General features: G+C 42.0%; 2 protein-coding genes across 2 annotated transcripts; both read right to left on the reverse strand.

Annotated features, from left to right (window-relative positions):
* Positions 1–26: 26 nt before the first annotated feature.
* si:ch211-149k23.9 (germ cell-specific gene 1-like protein) lies at positions 27–13423 on the reverse strand. Its single transcript, XM_063198783.1, has 7 exons — positions 12888–13423; positions 9769–11401; positions 6354–6545; positions 4820–4867; positions 4549–4701; positions 4057–4168; positions 27–1853 (listed from the first exon to the last, which is right to left on the reverse strand). Exons 2-7 carry the CDS (start codon positions 9962–9964, stop codon positions 1466–1468), a joined length of 1089 nt encoding a protein of 362 aa, XP_063054853.1. The 5' UTR covers positions 9965–11401; positions 12888–13423; the 3' UTR covers positions 27–1465.
* A 91-nt stretch (positions 13424–13514) lies between these two features.
* atg12 (ATG12 autophagy related 12 homolog (S. cerevisiae)) lies at positions 13515–17775 on the reverse strand. The gene is made up of 4 exons (XM_063198785.1): positions 17653–17775; positions 17097–17233; positions 16913–16975; positions 13515–13726 (listed from the first exon to the last, which is right to left on the reverse strand). Exons 1-4 carry the CDS (start codon positions 17753–17755, stop codon positions 13667–13669), a joined length of 363 nt encoding a protein of 120 aa, XP_063054855.1. The 5' UTR covers positions 17756–17775; the 3' UTR covers positions 13515–13666.
* Between the last annotated feature and the right edge of the window lie 351 nt (positions 17776–18126).

Here is an 18126-nt window from a genome sequence, read left to right on the forward strand (position 1 = left end):
TAAACTATCACGTTGCACAGCTTCACTGATTTTTCTGTGTTGTTTACAAAATACATAGGTGTAATGTGTGCCACGGGAAAATGTATTTGTGGATTATCAGTGCTGCATACAAGCATTAAGATTTATTTTATATAAATTACTGTTTGTGTTTATGTATGTATGTGTTGATAAACAATGTGCCTCTTATTATCAGTGTGTGTGTGTGTGTGTGTTTTTTTTGCGTGCATGCGTGCGTGCGTGAGTGTGCGTGAACGTACATGTGTGTGCGGCGCTTGTGTGTTTGTATTTGTATGGGCCACCTCTCAGCATTTCATAACTTCATATTTTCTCATGTCACTGTCCTCCCCCCTCTTGATTCTACACCCAGCTCAGGATTACAGATATAATCTGCAGCATCTGTGAACAGACGTACAAAAAAGAAATCTCCTGTTTTCATTCCTCACGCTCTTTTCCAGTAATCTCCACCAAGCCATGTGTTATTCTTCCTGTTAGGTTGAACATGCGTTCACACCATTGTCCACTCGCAGATCACCAAGAACCAAGGAAGTCGCTATAGACCACTTGTTAGATAAAGAGGCTGAAGTGAGAGTGAACAGACCATGTCAAAGGAGATAGCATTCTTTCCTTCAGTTCACAAACTACTACAGCAAAAAAAACACAGCAGTGAAATTGTACAATATAGAAAACCAAACAAAAGAGTCTAAGACACATGTAACCAAATACTGTAGATTGTTGAGTAATAATAATAATAATGATGATGATGATAATAATAATAATAATAATAATAATAATAAATACATAAAATAATGTGATATTGTGAGTATCATTGTTGTACTATTATTGCCAGTGAAATCAGTTATCCATACATACATTCATATACTTTCTGTACATATTGATGACTTGGTGCTTATAATCACTTTACATGAATGATGTCCTCAAGCACCTTCAAGCATCTGTTCCTTCTTAGTTGTTGCAAATCACGTGTTTGCTCCAAACACATACATGAAGGGAAAAGTCAGCATCGACCAGACGTTGCTCCCTCTTATTCCTTTTTAGGGACATTATGTTTCATGCTACTTCACCCCAAGTCGATGGGGACGATGGGTCAACGTCGACTTTTTTCCCTTTACCAATAGTACCTTTTCCTTGGTCCTACTCCCAAGATGAGAATCAAGGTGTACCTACTAACATCGCATGAATTGAAATGCTGTGTCCATGTACTTTTTCTAACAAGGCAAGTCCGGTCCCCTCTCCCTCTCCATGGCCTCCTCCATCTCATCCATCTCTCTCTCGCAGTCTTTGCACCCGTCTGTTGCTCCCATTTTTTTAATCTTTAAGGACAGGATGTTTCAAACTACTTCACCCCAACTCTATGGGGACGATGGGTCAATCTGGACTTTTGTCCCTTTACCAATAATGACTTTTCCTTGGTCCTACTCCTGAAGGTGTGTCCATGTGCTTTTTCCTAACAAGGCGAGTCTGTCCCCTCCCTCTCCATGGCCTCCTCCATTTCATCCATCTCTCTCTCGCAGTCTTCGCAGCCGTCCGGGCCACAACCCCCCACCAGCACCAGCGTGGGCACCTCTCCGTCATCCTCCTGTCCCACCACCCCCATGCTCCCATCCACCGACCACACGGTGTCCACCATGCCATTGGGGCACTGCAGCAGGCTCCCCACGGAGTAGAGGGCTCCGCCAGTCACCACCTCGTCGTAAGCGGGCGCGTGGCTGGCGGCGCGGGCTTCCTCTTGCCTTAGTCGTGCCCTGTGCTTCAGCTCGATGATGGTCTTGGTGTAGGAGTTGAGGGTTAGCACAGCGGCCCCCATGCAGCAGCTGAAGGACAGCCAGGCAAGACTGATGGAGAGGAGGCACAGTAAACAAAAAAATGGGATATCGATATTTCAGAGTTAGGTTTTATAGAGTTCTTATAGAGTCAAAAGTCATTGCAGAATTTTGCTGGTGGCCAGTTTAATTTCAACTCTACAACTCCAAATGTTTACACAATATTAGAGTAGAATTAACTCTGAAATTGTTACATTGGTTTTGGGAAACAGTTTGATTAGATTGTCAAAGTGGAATAATAGAGAAAGAAACCACCTTAATTTATTCTGAATTTAAAACATAATTAGTGAAAAGTATGTGCATTATAACCAGTTGTGTTGTGTTAAATGTGGGTGAGCTGTACATGCCCATATGAAAAAGTCTTATTAAAAACGCATATGGATTATATCTGTTCCATAAGAATATTATAAGGGTCATACAAGGCACAAACCCACATATACAAATCTATTTTTTTATTCATTTTCAGTAATATATGCCATACACGATTTATGTTACTATGGGCTTATATATTTCGTATAAGTAAAAAGATTGGAAAATAGTGCTGTTTTTGGATGAATGCCAATCAGATGTGTGCTGTATTTGTGCCATGTTGTTGTATATGTTACAGTAGGCCCTATGTGTATGCCATATTTAAAGGTGCACCATGCAATATTTGTTGTAGCTTATTTCCAGCTAGGGTGACCACCTGCTAATAAGTCCAAGGGGGGACAAGGGGTATGCTTCGGAGGGACAATGTGGGACAGACCATCCCCCCACCCCCACCCCCCACACACACACACACACACACATACACACATTTGTCTTTAGGCAATATAGGCCTATATATAATCAAAGTGACAGTCAAGAAAGACAAATAAAAAATCATGAGTGAAGTTCTTCGTCAGGTTGTTTTTTTTTCCGGGAAGCTTATTTAGACTGTCTAGGCCTGTGTTATATACAAATATTACATTTAAAGTCTCATGCTTCATATGACAAATGTGCAGAATTCATATAAATATTGGTGTCAGAAACTGTTTAAGAAATGTACAAATTAAATCAGGTTTGCATATAATTAAATGTATAAACTTTATAAAATGTATATACGAATATTACATTTCAAGTTGTAAACTTCATATAAACTTAATATAGGAAGTCTGTAAAATCCAACTACGGAACATGTACGGAACATACGTGTGATGGAGTGACCATCACTAGGGTTGTGGGTGTGTTCTGACTAACATGCCAACAAGCCTGGCTCTTTGGTGTAGCGGTCAGAGCCCCGGTTTACTACCCCAGAAGGTCTGGGTTCAAGTCCCAGCTGGGCAACTCTACTCCCCTTCGCTATGAATGGTGTCAGAAGTGGGATGGTACCGTGAGGCCAATCGGAAGCGTACCCATGGTGTGTGAGCCGTAATTCCATGTGAGGGACCCCCAGGATTGGTTACCCCCGTGTGAGGGACCTCAGTGATAGGTGAAGCATTGATGATGGGGCACATTGGATGGGAGAAGCATGATGGGCAGTTGCGTGAGGGACACCATGAGTGTGTGAAGCGCACGTGTGCGCTTCCCGAAGGGGAAGGCAATGTGATGGAGTGACCATCACTAGGGTTGTGGGTGTGTTCTGACTAACATGCCAACGAGCCTGGCTCTTTGGTGTAGCGGTCAGAGTCCCACACGTAAATTGAATAAGACTTCAATATGATTTTAACATAAAACGTGCATTATTTCTATAGGAATATAGTAGTTTTCTCCTATGTTTTAGTCAATATAATATAGTATTATGCATTGTTGGCATGTCAAACTCTTATAAGAATTTATACTGCATGCAGTCATGTTATATGGCATGCGTATAAGTTCCATATAGTATTTCTTTTCGAAAAGGGGCCATAATCGACTATCATGATAGACATATATTAGAAAACGTATAAGTGACTCTTGCAAATCTGGCACATTTTTTCTATACGATTTCATGTAAGGAACATGCATGTTTGCAGTATATGAATCATATAATTCTTTTTCATATGGGCAGCCATTATCAAGAGGTCAACAAATACTGGGGTGCATTTCTGGAAAGCGTAGTTGACAGCAGTTAGCAACTTCAGTAGTTGCCAATGGGAAATTGCATTGCAACCAACAAAGTAGCTAACATAGTAAGCAACTACGCTTTCCAGAAAAGCACCCCTGTTTTGTAATGTAGTGCACCCCTGTAGCCCAATTGAACATGAGGGAAACTCACGCAAAAGACCAGCCATAATCCCATTCCTGAGGCCGCCAGTCTTTGGGACCCACAATCACCGTCATCTGGAACACCGTGGTATACATCATGTGGGCCATCATTCCCATCAAGCCTAAAACATGGAAGAGTGTGAGTGTGTGTGCACGTGTTAGTTGTTATGTATGTGTTAGCGGGGCTCTAAATGAACACCAGCCAACCGGACAAATGCTGGTGAATTTTCAGTTTGGCTGGTAGAAAAGACCAACTTATTAGCCACATTGACCCATTACTAAGTGTGTGTTTGCCTAGTAAGATTAACATCGACTAGCCATTCTGGCTGGAGATGAAAAAAGTTAAGTGTGTTACTTTGATGCACGTGCATGTATGTGTTAGTATGATAAACGTGCAAAAAAAAAAACATATTTTAAGCTTGGCATATTTTAAGCTTGACAACTTGTAGATATACTTCAGGCTGCATAAGGCGCTGTGTTTTGGCAGCCTAGTTTCACTTACCAGACAGTACAGTGCACATAGCGGCATAGGCATTGATTTTCAGAGCAGCCATCTCTTTATGGGAGCACAGGACTTCCAGCCACATCAACAGAAACCCCATGCCCAATAGTGAGATGTACAAAATCTCAGAGATCACTGACAACCAAAGAACCCCTGTTAAAAAGCAGAAAACAAGAATCCACTGTATTGAGGTAAAGACATTAAATCCTGAAGATAAAGCATTATAATTATTTGTTAAGATGCTCATGACGAATTGAAAAAAAATCCTCACCATGAGTTTCTCCTGGCGTCAGACCAAAAAAGCTGCGGCACCTCTCACCTATATAAAACATTTGAGACACTATCATGAGAAAGGGGATTGTGTGTGCATATCTGCTGGTCAGCATTTAGCTAGAAATTTAAATTTGTTCTCAGGGTTAATCATAAAATTTCACATTACACTTTGCTGATACTTTTATCCATGGCAACTTGCAGTTGTTGTTACAGTACCTGGAGCAATGTGGGGTTATGTGCCTTTCTCAAAGGCACAGTAGCCATGGATGGTGGTGGGTAGAGACCACATACATTCTGATAATGGCAACATTTGAACCTGCAACCCTCTGATCTGAAGTCCAACTCCAAAGCCATTAATTCAAGCCAAGTCAAGTTTATTTGTAAAGCATTCAAATACCACAGAGACAGCAGACCAAAGTGCTGGACAAGCAAAAGGACTTGGGGACCCCATAAACACACAAAGACAGGGATGGGGAACCTATGTCTCGAGGGCCGTTTACAGCCCTTGAGATGGTCTTATCTTAGCCTGGTCCTGACCATCCCATAATACTACCATTTCATTTCGTATTTATGGTCTGGCATTTGTTTGCTCTGAAGCGATTGTAGGAAGCAGGAAGTTTGCACTCAGTTATGGTTTGAAATTATTGGACACCTCTCACCCAATCGCTGGCAGTTACTCAACAACAACATAGCGCAGACCAATGGCTCTGGCGCAGATGTGTACGTCATTGTCACACGAGCGTCCTCCCCCTTTCGCCCCCACGTGGGGAGCGTATTCGATTATTGGCTGTTTTTTGGGGGGGAGGGGGGGGGATGGGGGGGGCGGCGTTGCGATCAAAATTCTACTGCTCCAGGCACTCCACAGAGAAGCACGGCCAGACTACAGTAGTGGAGCCAATCCTTTGGCGGAAGTACGTAGGATGGCTCGCGAGGCTAGTCTTATCTGTCCTCCGATGTCATTTTAAAAAAATCTTAGAAATAACACATGCAATACAATAAAGTCATATTTTCAGGGGACCTAGTGAAGGTGTGGTCTGTTGTAAAGGTGGCCGCCTTATACAGGCCTAACATGCAGGGGGAAATCCTGGTATGTGTTCATAGTATGGCCCTTGGAGGACTAGAAGTGATGTTTGACTTTGAAGTGGTACCTCAAAATGAGAACTGTTCCCCACCCCTACCTGCACAAAGACGATGTGGCTTGAGGACACCATGCAAACACAGAGATGACCTGACAACAAATGAACCACTTAGGCCTTACATCAGTGGACTCAACCTTTTTAACAAACGCCCCCTTGGCCTTATCAAAAGCATCCCAACGCCCCCTTGACATCATCATAAGCCTGATCACGCCCCCTGTGGTATTAAAAAATTAAATGGACTAATGCCCCCCAATGGCAACTAAGCACCGCACTCTCTCAGCGGTATCCTTCTCAACGGCCCCGTAGAGCTAGCTCCCCAATACCCCCTGGGGGGCTGTACCGCTACCATTGAGAAAAACACTACCTTACATGGTCTTTCACCAACTCACTCACCATCAGCGTGCTTTTCACAAGACTCCCAGAAGCCCGTGTGGAAGTAGCGGAACATGTACTTGTCCTCCCCCGTCTCCCAGATGTAGTGCACAGCGTTAGCCAGCTGCCTCTGCCGGATCCTGGCCAGCTCGTCCTTCCTCTCTGGCGATAGTGTTATGTTGGATGGACCTCGCGGGTCAGGAGTGGGACTCTCTGCAATGTGTCAGATCACAGTTAGAGTAGAGTAGAGCACTTTTATTAATCCCAAAGAGAAATTAATGTGTCTAACAGTTACTATACCTTGATTTTGTTGATATTTCACATCATGCATAATTATTGATGCAATTCAATGACATAGCTATACAGTAAGATACAGTATATCACGAAAGTGAATACACCCCTCACAGTTCTGCAGATTTTTGAGTATATCTTTTCATAGGAAAGCATTACAGAAATTTCACTTTGACACAATGATTAGTGACCTTTTAACAACATATTTAACCGCTTAAATTTCTTGTTCACTCAGAAAAAAACAAAATACAGCCATTAATGTTTGAACATGTACTCACAAAAGTGAGTACACCCCAGATTAAAATCCGGTAGAGAAGGGGCTGTGTTGGCTCGAATCGTCTCGAAATGAAACGAAATGAAAAGGGATGAAAAGGGAGGTCATCAGTGTGCGTTTCAACCTTTCTTTGCATTGAACGTTTACATTTTGAGTCTGCATCTGGCTTAAATAGATTGGTGTGAGATTTGAATGCAATCATATGGAGAATATCATGATCTGCTTCTGTAGTCACAGTGCATGATGACATGCATGTTTCTTTTAGGTGTATTTCAGATTCCCAATGTTGACAGCATTCATGCATCCCCAAACCATGTCAGTCCCACTACCATGCTTGGCTATTGAGAGGATACACCTTTTTTGTAAAATTCACTTGTTTACCACCACACATGCTTGACACCATCTAAAGCAAAATTGTTTATCTTGGTCTCAAGAGAGATGAACAGACCAAGGATATGGATCACTGGAACCATGTTGTGTGATCTGAAGAGACCAAGATAAACAAATATACTTTAGATGGTGTCAACCATGTGTGGTGGTAAACAAGTGAGTTTTACAAAAAAGGTGTATCCTCTCAATAGCCAATCATGGTAGTGGGACTGACATGGTTTGGGGATGCATGAATGCTGTCAACATAGGAAATCTGAAATACACCTAAAAGAAACATGCATGTTATCATGCACTGTGACTACTGAAGCAGATCATGATATTCTCCATAGGATTGCATTCAAATCTCACACCAATCTATTTAAGCCAGATGCAGACTCAAAATGTAAAAGTTCAATGCAAAGGAAGGTTGAAACGCACACTGATGACCTCCCTTTTCATCCCTTTTCATTTCGTTTCATTTCGAGACGATTCGAGCCAACACAGCCCCTTCTCTACCGAATTTTAATCTGGGGTGTACTCACTTTTGTGAGTACATGTTCAAACATTAATGGCTGTATTTTGTTTTTTTCTGAGTGAACAAGAAATTTAAGCAGTTAAATATGTTGTTAAAAGGTCACTAATCATTGTGTCAAAGTGAAATTTCTGTAATGCTTTCCTATGAAAAGATATACTCAAAAATCTGCAGAACTGTGAGGGGTGTATTCACTTTCGTGATATACTGTACAGTAAGCTACAGTAACCTATAAGGCACACCATTCCCCCAGAGGAACGGTGTACTAGCTCCCTGAAAAGATTCACCCATAGCCAGTGGTGTAGTCTACTTTTTTATGGTGGGTATACTGTATGTTTGACATTTTTTTGAAGTGGGTATACTGTATATATTTGTGCCATTCAAAATAATGGATCAATCAATTTTAAGTGGGAATACTGAAATCCCTGAAATTTAGAAGTGGGTATACTCCGTATACCCGCGTTCTACGTAGACTACACCACTGCCCATAGCCCATAGTACTACACTGCTACTACGACACACAAAGTCTGAAGCAATGCTTTGAATCTTGGGCTTTGCCATTTTGTAACAGCAAATACAGTATAGTATATACCAGGGGCCTTGTCTTAAGAGTTTAAAAATTGCTTGCATCAATTTCTAATTTATTGACTGCAATGAAATGTATCCTTCAGATCAACTGTAACTGATCACTATGTGTTGCAATCAGTGCAGCTTGTATGCCTGTGTCTGTCTTTGTCAATTTCACTGTTCATACCACCAGGTGTTCTACAGCTGTGCCTGAGCTGAGTTTTTTGAGAGGGACATTTTAAACCTGACAAATCCTGTGGCGTGAAAGGATTAAAAAAATATGTGAGGGTTGCGGCCAGGCTCTGTCAATCTCCTCCAAGCTTTATAAAGGGTCTCTGCTGAGGAAATAAAGACCAGAGTAAAAACCTTAAACCCCTTGTACACAGATGGTTTTACTACACACAGAACTCATTAGTCCTATTGAGGCCTCAGGAGCTACAGTACCGTAGAGTCTCTGTCCATTATAAAACAAATCACGCACAAATTAATCAACTCCAACAGATGTATTGCTCTGTCTGAGCTCATGCTAGGACATTGTGTGTTTTTTTTAATGGCCCAGTTTCTGGGAATTGCAATGGAAATTGCTAAGAAAATTCAGGCCTTTGTGAAGAAATTAGATTTGGGACCCCACACACATAACAGCAGTATTAATTCCAGTGCCCAGGCTGCTCCAAGCCTGCTCAACCCCAAAACCATGCAGCCTCTTCCTGAGATTCTGACTATAAATGATACAGATAAGCATTTTTAGATATTCGTTTTGGGGGTTTTCAACTAGAGTGGGACAGAGAGACGGGGGAGGATTGGGAAATGACGCGGGTCGGGAATCGAACCCGGGTCGCCCGCGTAGCAGTCCAGTGCCCAGCCGACTAAGCCACGGCTGGGCCATTTTTTTGTTCCGTTTTTTTTTTTTTTTCCATTTTAGCATACTCCAAATATAATCCCAAAAGTGATTGCTCTGTTGTGATGCGTCTGCTGGTGTTGCAAATCTTTTGAGATGACATTTGGAGTATTTTTTTTTTATGTAAACAAACCATACCCCTATTACAACGGCCAGGATCTCATAAAGGATTGAACAAAAGAATGTGGTGGCAACGTGTACCAGCAAGTCAAGGGTAGCATGAGCAATTAAACTTCACATCGAAACTGGCCAGAATTCTCCAGTAGCCTCATACTGCAGATGGGGTCGCTGGCGGGCCTATTCACTATTTGCTGAAATCACGAGACTACATCATGACAACATTGCTATGACATTACAGAAATCCTTAAGTAACATATTAAGACATAGCCATTAAAATGTTGCTGACAGTAGTGTTATAACATAGGCTCGGCGCTAAGGGGTTAAACTGATTTGTCCAAACCACCAACTGTCTGACACCCCAAAAAATGACCAGGTGTATCGGTACCTGTAGTGTATGGTTCACTGTTATTCTGCCCACAATTCTTCATCTTCACCGGCGACAGGCAGAGGGGCTTGACCACCTTGTGCGTCCCCTCGCACCAGTAAGACGTGCAGAAGGCCGCCACAGACAGAGTCAGCGCCAGAGAGGTGAGGGACAGGGAGAGGAGGGAACGCTTGCGGCGAGACATTTGCTCCAACATGGTGGCAAGAACGAGGGATGCACAGTGGGGGGGTACACAGAAAATGTTAAGTAGGACAGGAAACACAAACCCACACACACACACACACACACACACACACACACTCACAGCCAAAGCTCAGTTATCTCACAGGAGGAACAAAATACACACACACACTCAGAACCAAAGGTCAGTTATCCCTGTTAAGCACAGGAGGAACAAAATCACAAGAGAGAGGTCGAAGATTAAAGAAGGTAGGGAAGAATGAATCGTGAGTGGATTAAAATGATGAACATGCATCATGAGAGATGAAGAACGGGGGAGGGGGCAGGGGCATACACAAGCAGGCCCGCCGACAGAGGGGGAGGGGACAAACGGGTATATTGTCCCGGGCCCAGGAGAGATACGGGGCCCAGAATTGGATCTCTGTTACTTTGTTGTTGTTTTTTTGGGTTGGGGGCCCTTTCAGATGACTTTGTCCTGGGCCCTGAAAAAGCTGTCAGCGGCCCTGTACACAAGACAAGACAGTTGAACGCAACGGCGTGGAGGCAGATGGGTAGCACAAATGAACAAGGGGGATTTATCAGCCACAAGGGTCACTCCAGGGAAGGGCAGCACAACCACAGGACATATGCCTCATGAGACTTCTGCCCAGGTTATCCTATTACATATAGCCTAGCTGTGCCAGACTATTCAAGCTCAGCCTTGAGCTCTTGGTTCTACCCTGTGAGCTTGTTCTAAGAACAGTGTCACAGTGGATGTGACCTTCCAATGATATCATTTACTCATTAAGAGCTAATGAACACGGGTGCCCTCACTGGTCACATTTAGACGTGGACCTTTTTATTATTATTATTATTATTATTTTTACATTTTGGTCATTTGGTAGCTAGAGGTATCCCCTCCTGTACCGTAACCATCTATCAGACATTGTTTCACCTCTTTCACTGATTGAGTTTGCCACTGTACTCCAGAACGTGGTATTTGAACAGCTGTCCGTCAAAACCACTCTTCCCCTGCTATGTCCAAAGTCCTGGAGTAGTTTATTTGTTTATGTATGACCAAAGAGATGGGAGTAAACAATAGGCAGTCTGTTCACCTTAATGACCGCCTTATTTAGCAAGCCTTCCAATTTAGATGTTGATGGAATTAAAATACAGATAGGGAACGTGGAGGGTGAGAGTGGGAAAAAACATCAGGGGATTAGTTTTTTGATGACATGATTGGGTAATCTCTTGATTTAAATCTAACTTTACATGTAATCCACATTAATCTTCTTCAATCTGTTTGTGCTAGGTTTGTATGCATGTGTGTGCATGTATGTGTGTGCGCGCGAGAGTATGTGTGTAAGCGCGTGCGTGTGCGCGTGTATGTGTCAGGCCAAAAATGGGGAATATCAATGGAGGGACATGGAAAGAACCCTGGCCTTTTCCTCCTTCAAGATCTCCTCAAGGACATCTGCAAAAGCAAATTCAGAAATAAAGACATTTGGATGAAGATTTGAGCTTTCAATCTGAAGTTTGCATATTATCTTTTAACTTCAAATGTCCAAAGTTCAGAACATTTCCTGGTAGATATGAACTATTTTCTACATTCCCCAATTACAGTATTATTACATATTGTGTAGCTCTACATTTACATTTGGGTGACCCTAATACAAAAGCAGTTTTCAACAATTACTTGGGATTTAAAGTAGCAGCATCACTGCAGATGTATGCTAAATGTTACATACATGGTGTGGGCTCCCCAGTGTTACATCAATGACTTGTAGTTTATAGATGCATCTTGTAGTCACTGATAAGTTCCTGAACTCTGGGCGGTATCATTTTAGATTTAGACACCGCGCTATCATGTTCAAAACAACCAACAAAGATGTTATCAATATATTCCTTAAAATATGGTATAGCTCCTTGACGTTACGAAGCACATTGCCTTCACAGCTTTTAAACAGTAATGGTCATTTTTAACCCTGGCACTTCTTGGCTGTGCCCGACATGGTTTTTATTTAGCGCAGCATCTGTCTACAGCTGGAGTTGCACTTTGTCAAAGTGATGCCATGACTCCACCCCATTCTCTTGGGAACAGCAAACACAAAAAATACTCCATGTCATCATGTGGATGTTGGTTCTTAAAAAGCAGTGTACAAGCCACAGAGTATTCAGGCAAAGATGCAAGTAGAATGTCATTCAAGGTCAACATTCAGAGACTTGCCAATGGCCTATATAACTTATTTCAACACTGCTGAATAGTATTTTTGTGATGGCATACTTTTGATACAAGAATCAGTTCGATTAGCACAGTGGTTCTTAACCTGGGGTGCGGGCACCCCCTGAGGGTGCGCCAGAGATTTCAGGGGGTGCGCGGAATTTTGTTTGTGTTGAGGTTGTGACCAAAATTCTGCTTCCAAACATAATTAGGATAAATTAAGACCAAATTGAAACATGTTTTCGTCCTCATGTAAATTGGCTACAGTAGCCTATTGATTCATGTCTAAAGTAAGAATCATTGTAATTAAACACTTCAATATTTTTTTTGGGTGCATATACAGGTGTAGACATTAGGGATGGGGGTGCGCGACTTGTCTTGGGAACAGCTAAGGGGGTGCGTTCAGAAAAAAGGTTAAGAACCACTGGATTAGCATATGCTTTATAAGTTAGTACTGTACATATAATGAAGTTGCTGCTTTAAAATCAAGTAATTATTAAACTTAAAGGATTTTAACACAGAGAGCATCCACTTTTATACAGCAACGCATCTGGCATTTTGTCATTGCAACCATTTAAAGGCAACACTTATTTACACATCATTCATACATTTGAAATAATTTAATTTACACAGTTTCACTACATATAACCAAAGAGACAATCGATTAAATGCCCCAATCATTGATCATTTTTTAAAAATAGCTTTGAAAAGGGAAATGTGAAAGAATTTTTTCACAAACCTTCGACATGCCCTGCTCAAGACACAGAAAACTTGCCCTTTAGTAACACAACATCCTCTGCTGAATTCATCGTCTTGTGTAGTATTTATCCTGGGCTCAGTCATCAGCAACAAGACACAACATCATCCACCCATCCAGCTGACAGCTACACTCTTCCGCTCACTCACTCACTCCCTCATCTTGGTTCAAGTCTTCTTTTACTTTTTTTTGTTGTTAAGCAATCCTCCCCCCTTCACCCCATCGTGTCCTCCTTGGGAATTTGTGTGCGAGGCCCACCCAGATTTCATGTAATCCCCTCTAGCCCATCTGCTGCTACGAGTAGACTTTCACTTGCAACATCCACCTTATAAATTCTTCCCCATCTTCCCTTCCATGGTCCATCTTCCTCTTAAGAGTACAACACACAGTCCATCGTAGCGTTTGCAGTTCCGTGTCCACAGCATGCCATTAATACTGTATGGGAGGTTGCATATTGCTCCACATCACATCCAATCATTCCCAAAAGAGCTTAAGTAATCTAAAGATGATTGACAAAACCGGTGCTTCACTAGAATGTCTGTGAGCTTGAGATTATATCCCAACAAACTAGTTTGTGTGTTGCTGTCTACCCACATCATCAGACAGTTCGAGAGTCATCTGAAACATTAATTTATTTACATTTTGTTATTTACATCAATATATAGACAACATAAAGCATTAATAACAACAATGAGCACTTGATAAAATCTGTGTGGTTTTGCAAGGCATTAAAAAACAAACAAAAAAAACAAAAAAATGGATCAGCCCCAGGCTTGGGATTTACAGTAGTGTAGAACCAATTTGCCATCACTGCCAAAACACTGGAGAAGGAAACACAGAGATGATGGGCACGTTACGTCATGTTCCATTCTAGATGAATGACCCTATACAAATACATTAAGCACATCCAAGCACAACCATCTATTCATATTCAGCACATCCAAGTTTACACATTAACAAGACAGTGCTTGCAATGCCATCTTCATAATTGCTGTCAAGTAACACAAATATGTGGTTAAGTAAGGTCTGCCAAATATTTGTGGCAAATAACTATCTCTGACACTGATAAGAAACTGTTTCACTTGCAGCTCCCTCTTGAGGTTAAATGTAGTAGGTGCAGACACATGGACACTCCCAGTCGAAAGCAAAAACTTTTATGTTGGGCAGGAGACCCTGTGATTCAAAGATGATGCATTTTGAAAATTAACTATTAGGAAGTCCGAAACCTCCCTCTCAGTCTTTACCCCCATGTCACCTCCCTAAATTAGAATCAAAAATGGGGGAGAAGGGCTGGTGGATAAATAAAGCGGTCTAGCAGCGGACTCCCTTCAGCTGATTAGCAAGGCACTCGCTCATTGCCATTTCCAAGATATTCCATCATGGGGTCGTTTTGTGTGGAATCAGACACTTTGGGGCCCGAACCAGTATAGATCTTAATTAAACCTAGTATACCTTTTTAGTGGCAAGGTGGAACTACGGAGCTGCATTTGCATCGATCTAGCACCAACATTAAGGTCTTCGATTTTTTAAATTATTATTATGAAGAGCACTATACATTCATCCTTGATTACACCAAAGTGGATTTGATGTTTGAAAGCTCTTTTCTGGCTTTACAAATTACGCAAACAGCATGGAATATCACATTCATCTGAGTATGAATTATGAGATATAATATATAAAAAAAGAATTTGGTGTTTGGTTCTTGGGTCTTTGCAGATAATGTGACAAGTGAAGTGTGTTGTAGTAAAGTACTAATAGAGTAGTGTTAAAGATTACCCCACCTGACATGGGTACTCCACCTGACGCTCTGCACAAATTAGCATTAGCATTTTGGGTGGAGTGTCAGGTGGGGTACTCAGGTACGTGTAATGTACTCTTTCATAAAGGTACTCTATTACTACTGCATTACAACTCATTTCAACCTTTAAGTCCCATTATCTCTGAAATGACACATGAACCAAAGACCACACTCTGAAGATGTTGATGATATTATAGTCTACTCTCATAATTCATAATATCTCATAATTCATATTCAGATGACTGTTGTATTACATGCTGTTTGTGTAATTTGTAGAGACGGAAAGGAGCTTTCAAACAACACCCAAACCATCTCTGTGTGATGTGAATTGATTTACATAATCAAGGGTGACTGTAGTGTCCTACCCTCTTAATTAAGACTTTCATGCAAATGCAGTTCTGTGGTTCCACATTGCTAGTAAAAAAGGCACATGCTTATTAACAAGTCCGACAGGCGGACAAAGATGCGTCCGTCTATGCAGAGGGGCCCTGGGAGCTCCAGGCCAAAACTCCACTCTGCCTCATGGACACAGGGGGGAATGACAATTGAAAGAATGCGTTTCAGACGGACAGACCGACGGACTGACCGACCGACAGACGGACATACCCTCTTATACAGATGCTAGGACGCATCTGAAAATCTGTGTTGGTCGGCAGGGACCCAAAGTGTCTTGATTTCAAGTGAAATGACCCCATGTCTCCCCCACTGTTCAGCTGAGATGACTGATGGGTCCCTGTGCTAGATAGCATCCCTAATCTTCTCTCCAGATCTGAACATCCAGTGTGCCTGACCCCATGTCAAATACAAATACAAAGACTATTATTGTCATTATACAAGATATAATAAGATTTTAAGCCTCACTACAAGGCGCGGGGAGTACTTCATAAATGTGCACATTCCTGCAAGTGTGCGTTCAGTACTGTGACAGAAGAAGGAGAAGAAGCTATCCTTCATTCTGTTGGTACTGGCTGCTATTGGTCTGTGGCGCCTGCCAGAGGGCAACAGTGTGAGGAGATGGAAGCCAGGGTGTGAGGGGTCTTTAATGATACTCCTGGCTCTGCTTAGGCAGCGGGAGTTGTAAATTGTGGCTATGGGAGGAGGGGGGTAGCCTCAGTGCGACAGTCAGTCAGCATATGGCATATACAGTACTTGTCCAATATGATGGGAATTCATGTGAAAGCCATTTTGACACTTGAAAAAAGTGTGTTCAATTTTCTCTCAACTTCTTATCCTCCTCAGCTCCTTCATTGATTGATAAGAATGAGACAGTTCACAAAGAGTTTCCTTTGGAATCAATATGTCTATGAGCTGATGCGCTATAGGAGAGCCCTATCTCACGCCTTTCGTAAAGTCTTCACGAAAAAAATAGATTCATTTTCGTGGTGCATTCACGTTATTGCCCGTTTTTTGTGGTAGGGCAACGAAACGCTGCCTATTCAATTGAATTGCCCCACTGCTGCTATGGTTATCCAAGCGTCTGCAGGGGCGGGGAGGGGGTGCTGACAGAACACTGCTGATACACTCGGGACTCACTAATTCGACGCCCTTTCGGTACTTACGCCTTATGTCCCCTAAACCTAAACCTAAACCTAAACCTAACCCTAACCCTAACCCTACTTAACCCTAAACCTAACCCTAACCCTAACCTTAACCCTAACCTTGACCCTAAACCTAACCCTAAATTGCTTGTTTGAAATGTTTGATTACCATGTGACGGTAGGCTACCGAAAGGGCATCAAACTAGTGGGTCGCTAGGCAACAGTCGGGCAATTCAATTGAATAGGCAGCGTTTCGTTGCCCTACCACGAAAAACGGGCAATAACGTGAATGCACCACGAAAATTAATCTATTTTTTTCGGGAATACTTCACGAAATGAGTGAGATACGGTTGTATAGGAAGACGAGAGGGGGTTCTGAATGAAAGTCTGATAAGGGAAAAGTCATAACACTTTAGGAGACCTGGATGTATCCCACTTTGTTGCAGTGGTGAAACATAGAATGATTTATCTTGGTTACTTTGACCTTCGTTAACCTGTGCTTGTTTCAATGAAGTTTTTAGCCTGGTCTGGTTTTGTATTTTAATAATACAGTTAATCAGTGCTCCATGAAAACATCTCCTATCCACTTTTTAAAACACACACACACACACACACACACACACACACACACACACACACACACACACACACACACACACACACACACTTACCTCAAAAAGGACTCCTACTTCTTGGTCAGGCGATGGTGCAAATGATTGGTTGACATATATAAACTGAGATAGAAAACATGGGATGAGATTAACACCCTTAACCTTAAGCCAACCTGATTATATTGAATAGAAAGAATAGAAGAAGGAAATACTGAATATTAAGGTGGATAGTAAAATGTCTCACCAACTGTTCATTGGGCTCTAACTTGAGAAAACGTGAGATGAACTGTGACAGGGCCTGCACCGTCCTTCCACGCTCCACAGCCCACTTTTTGGTCTTCATAATCGGAGTGTCTCCGACGGCCTTTAGCAACACATCAACTGCAAAGACATGTTCATTCATGTGTTATGGATTTTGTATGCAATGTTACACGGTGACAGTACATGCAGAACATTCTGAATGTATACTTGTTTAAAACACCTGACTGCTGTTAATAAGTAAAAACAAGAAACATGTAATTGACAATCTTCATTTAGAATGGAGAGAATGTTAAACACAGTAGCCTATGAGTAGTCTGACAAAAACAGCACCATGTGACACAGCACTCGGAATTCCTGGCTCAACCATTGGACATATCTACGCAATGTGATTGTTCATTCGCTGAGAGAAACGTTCGTCAAAAGTAAAGTACGGAAGTACGACGTAGATGTCAGGCTAGTTTGTTGAAGCTAGCTTGTAGGTAACAGCTCAATATAAGGCTTCGGTTTATGCTTGCTTGTATCAAATATGTTATAATTACTCTTCTTCTTTTCATCTGCGGGCCCTGAGTCCTCCGTTGGAGTATGTTGAGTTGCTGGCTCTTCTTTTTGTGATTCTGTTGGAGAGTCTGCATTTTCAGACATCTTCGTCAATGTTCTTGCGCTGACCAATGCAGGTTTTTTTTATTTGACCTGACGCTAAATTTTGATGCCTCCGTAGTTGGTCAGATGAAATGTCAATTTAAGTACCACATGTGGTGAAACCTGTTTTGACTGGTTCAGAGACATTACGCCCAGCCCACCAGTGCTAGAGTGTTGTTCGAGCACGTCAACATGCGCTAACTGGTTGCATTGTGTTGTGTTTTGTTATGTCCCAGAAGTCTGCAGAAAAAAACTGTTCTAAAATGTTAAACGGCGCGCTGTAGTCGTCGTCGATAGCCAGGGAGTGTTTGTTTTGAGCCACAGTCTGTGAAACTGCAGTCCTTTGAAAGTACACGAACTAACTGAATCTGAAT

This window comes from Engraulis encrasicolus, chromosome 5 (genome assembly GCF_034702125.1).
Source record: "Engraulis encrasicolus isolate BLACKSEA-1 chromosome 5, IST_EnEncr_1.0, whole genome shotgun sequence".
Lineage (NCBI taxonomy): Eukaryota > Metazoa > Chordata > Actinopteri > Clupeiformes > Engraulidae > Engraulis > Engraulis encrasicolus.

Bases quoted from the DNA above. Each gene is read 5' to 3' on its own strand.
- atg12 (XM_063198785.1), bottom strand. From the start codon at position 17,755: ATGTCTGAAAATGCAGACTCTCCAACAGAATCACAAAAAGAAGAGCCA. The intron at 16,976-17,096 runs GTGAGACATTTT...TTTCTATCTCAG, and splicing joins TAGAGCCCAATGAACAGTTG to TTTATATATGTCAACCAATC. The intron at 13,727-16,912 runs GTAAGTGTGTGT...TTCCTTCTCCAG, and splicing joins AAGTAGGAGTCCTTTTTGAG to TGTTTTGGCAGTGATGGCAA.
- si:ch211-149k23.9 (XM_063198783.1), bottom strand. From the start codon at position 9,964: ATGTTGGAGCAAATGTCTCGCCGCAAGCGTTCCCTCCTCTCCCTGTCC. The intron at 6,546-9,768 runs GTACCGATACAC...GACACATTGCAG, and splicing joins CAGTGAACCATACACTACAG to AGAGTCCCACTCCTGACCCG. The intron at 4,868-6,353 runs GTGAGTGAGTTG...TGTTTTATATAG, and splicing joins TTGTGAAAAGCACGCTGATG to GTGAGAGGTGCCGCAGCTTT.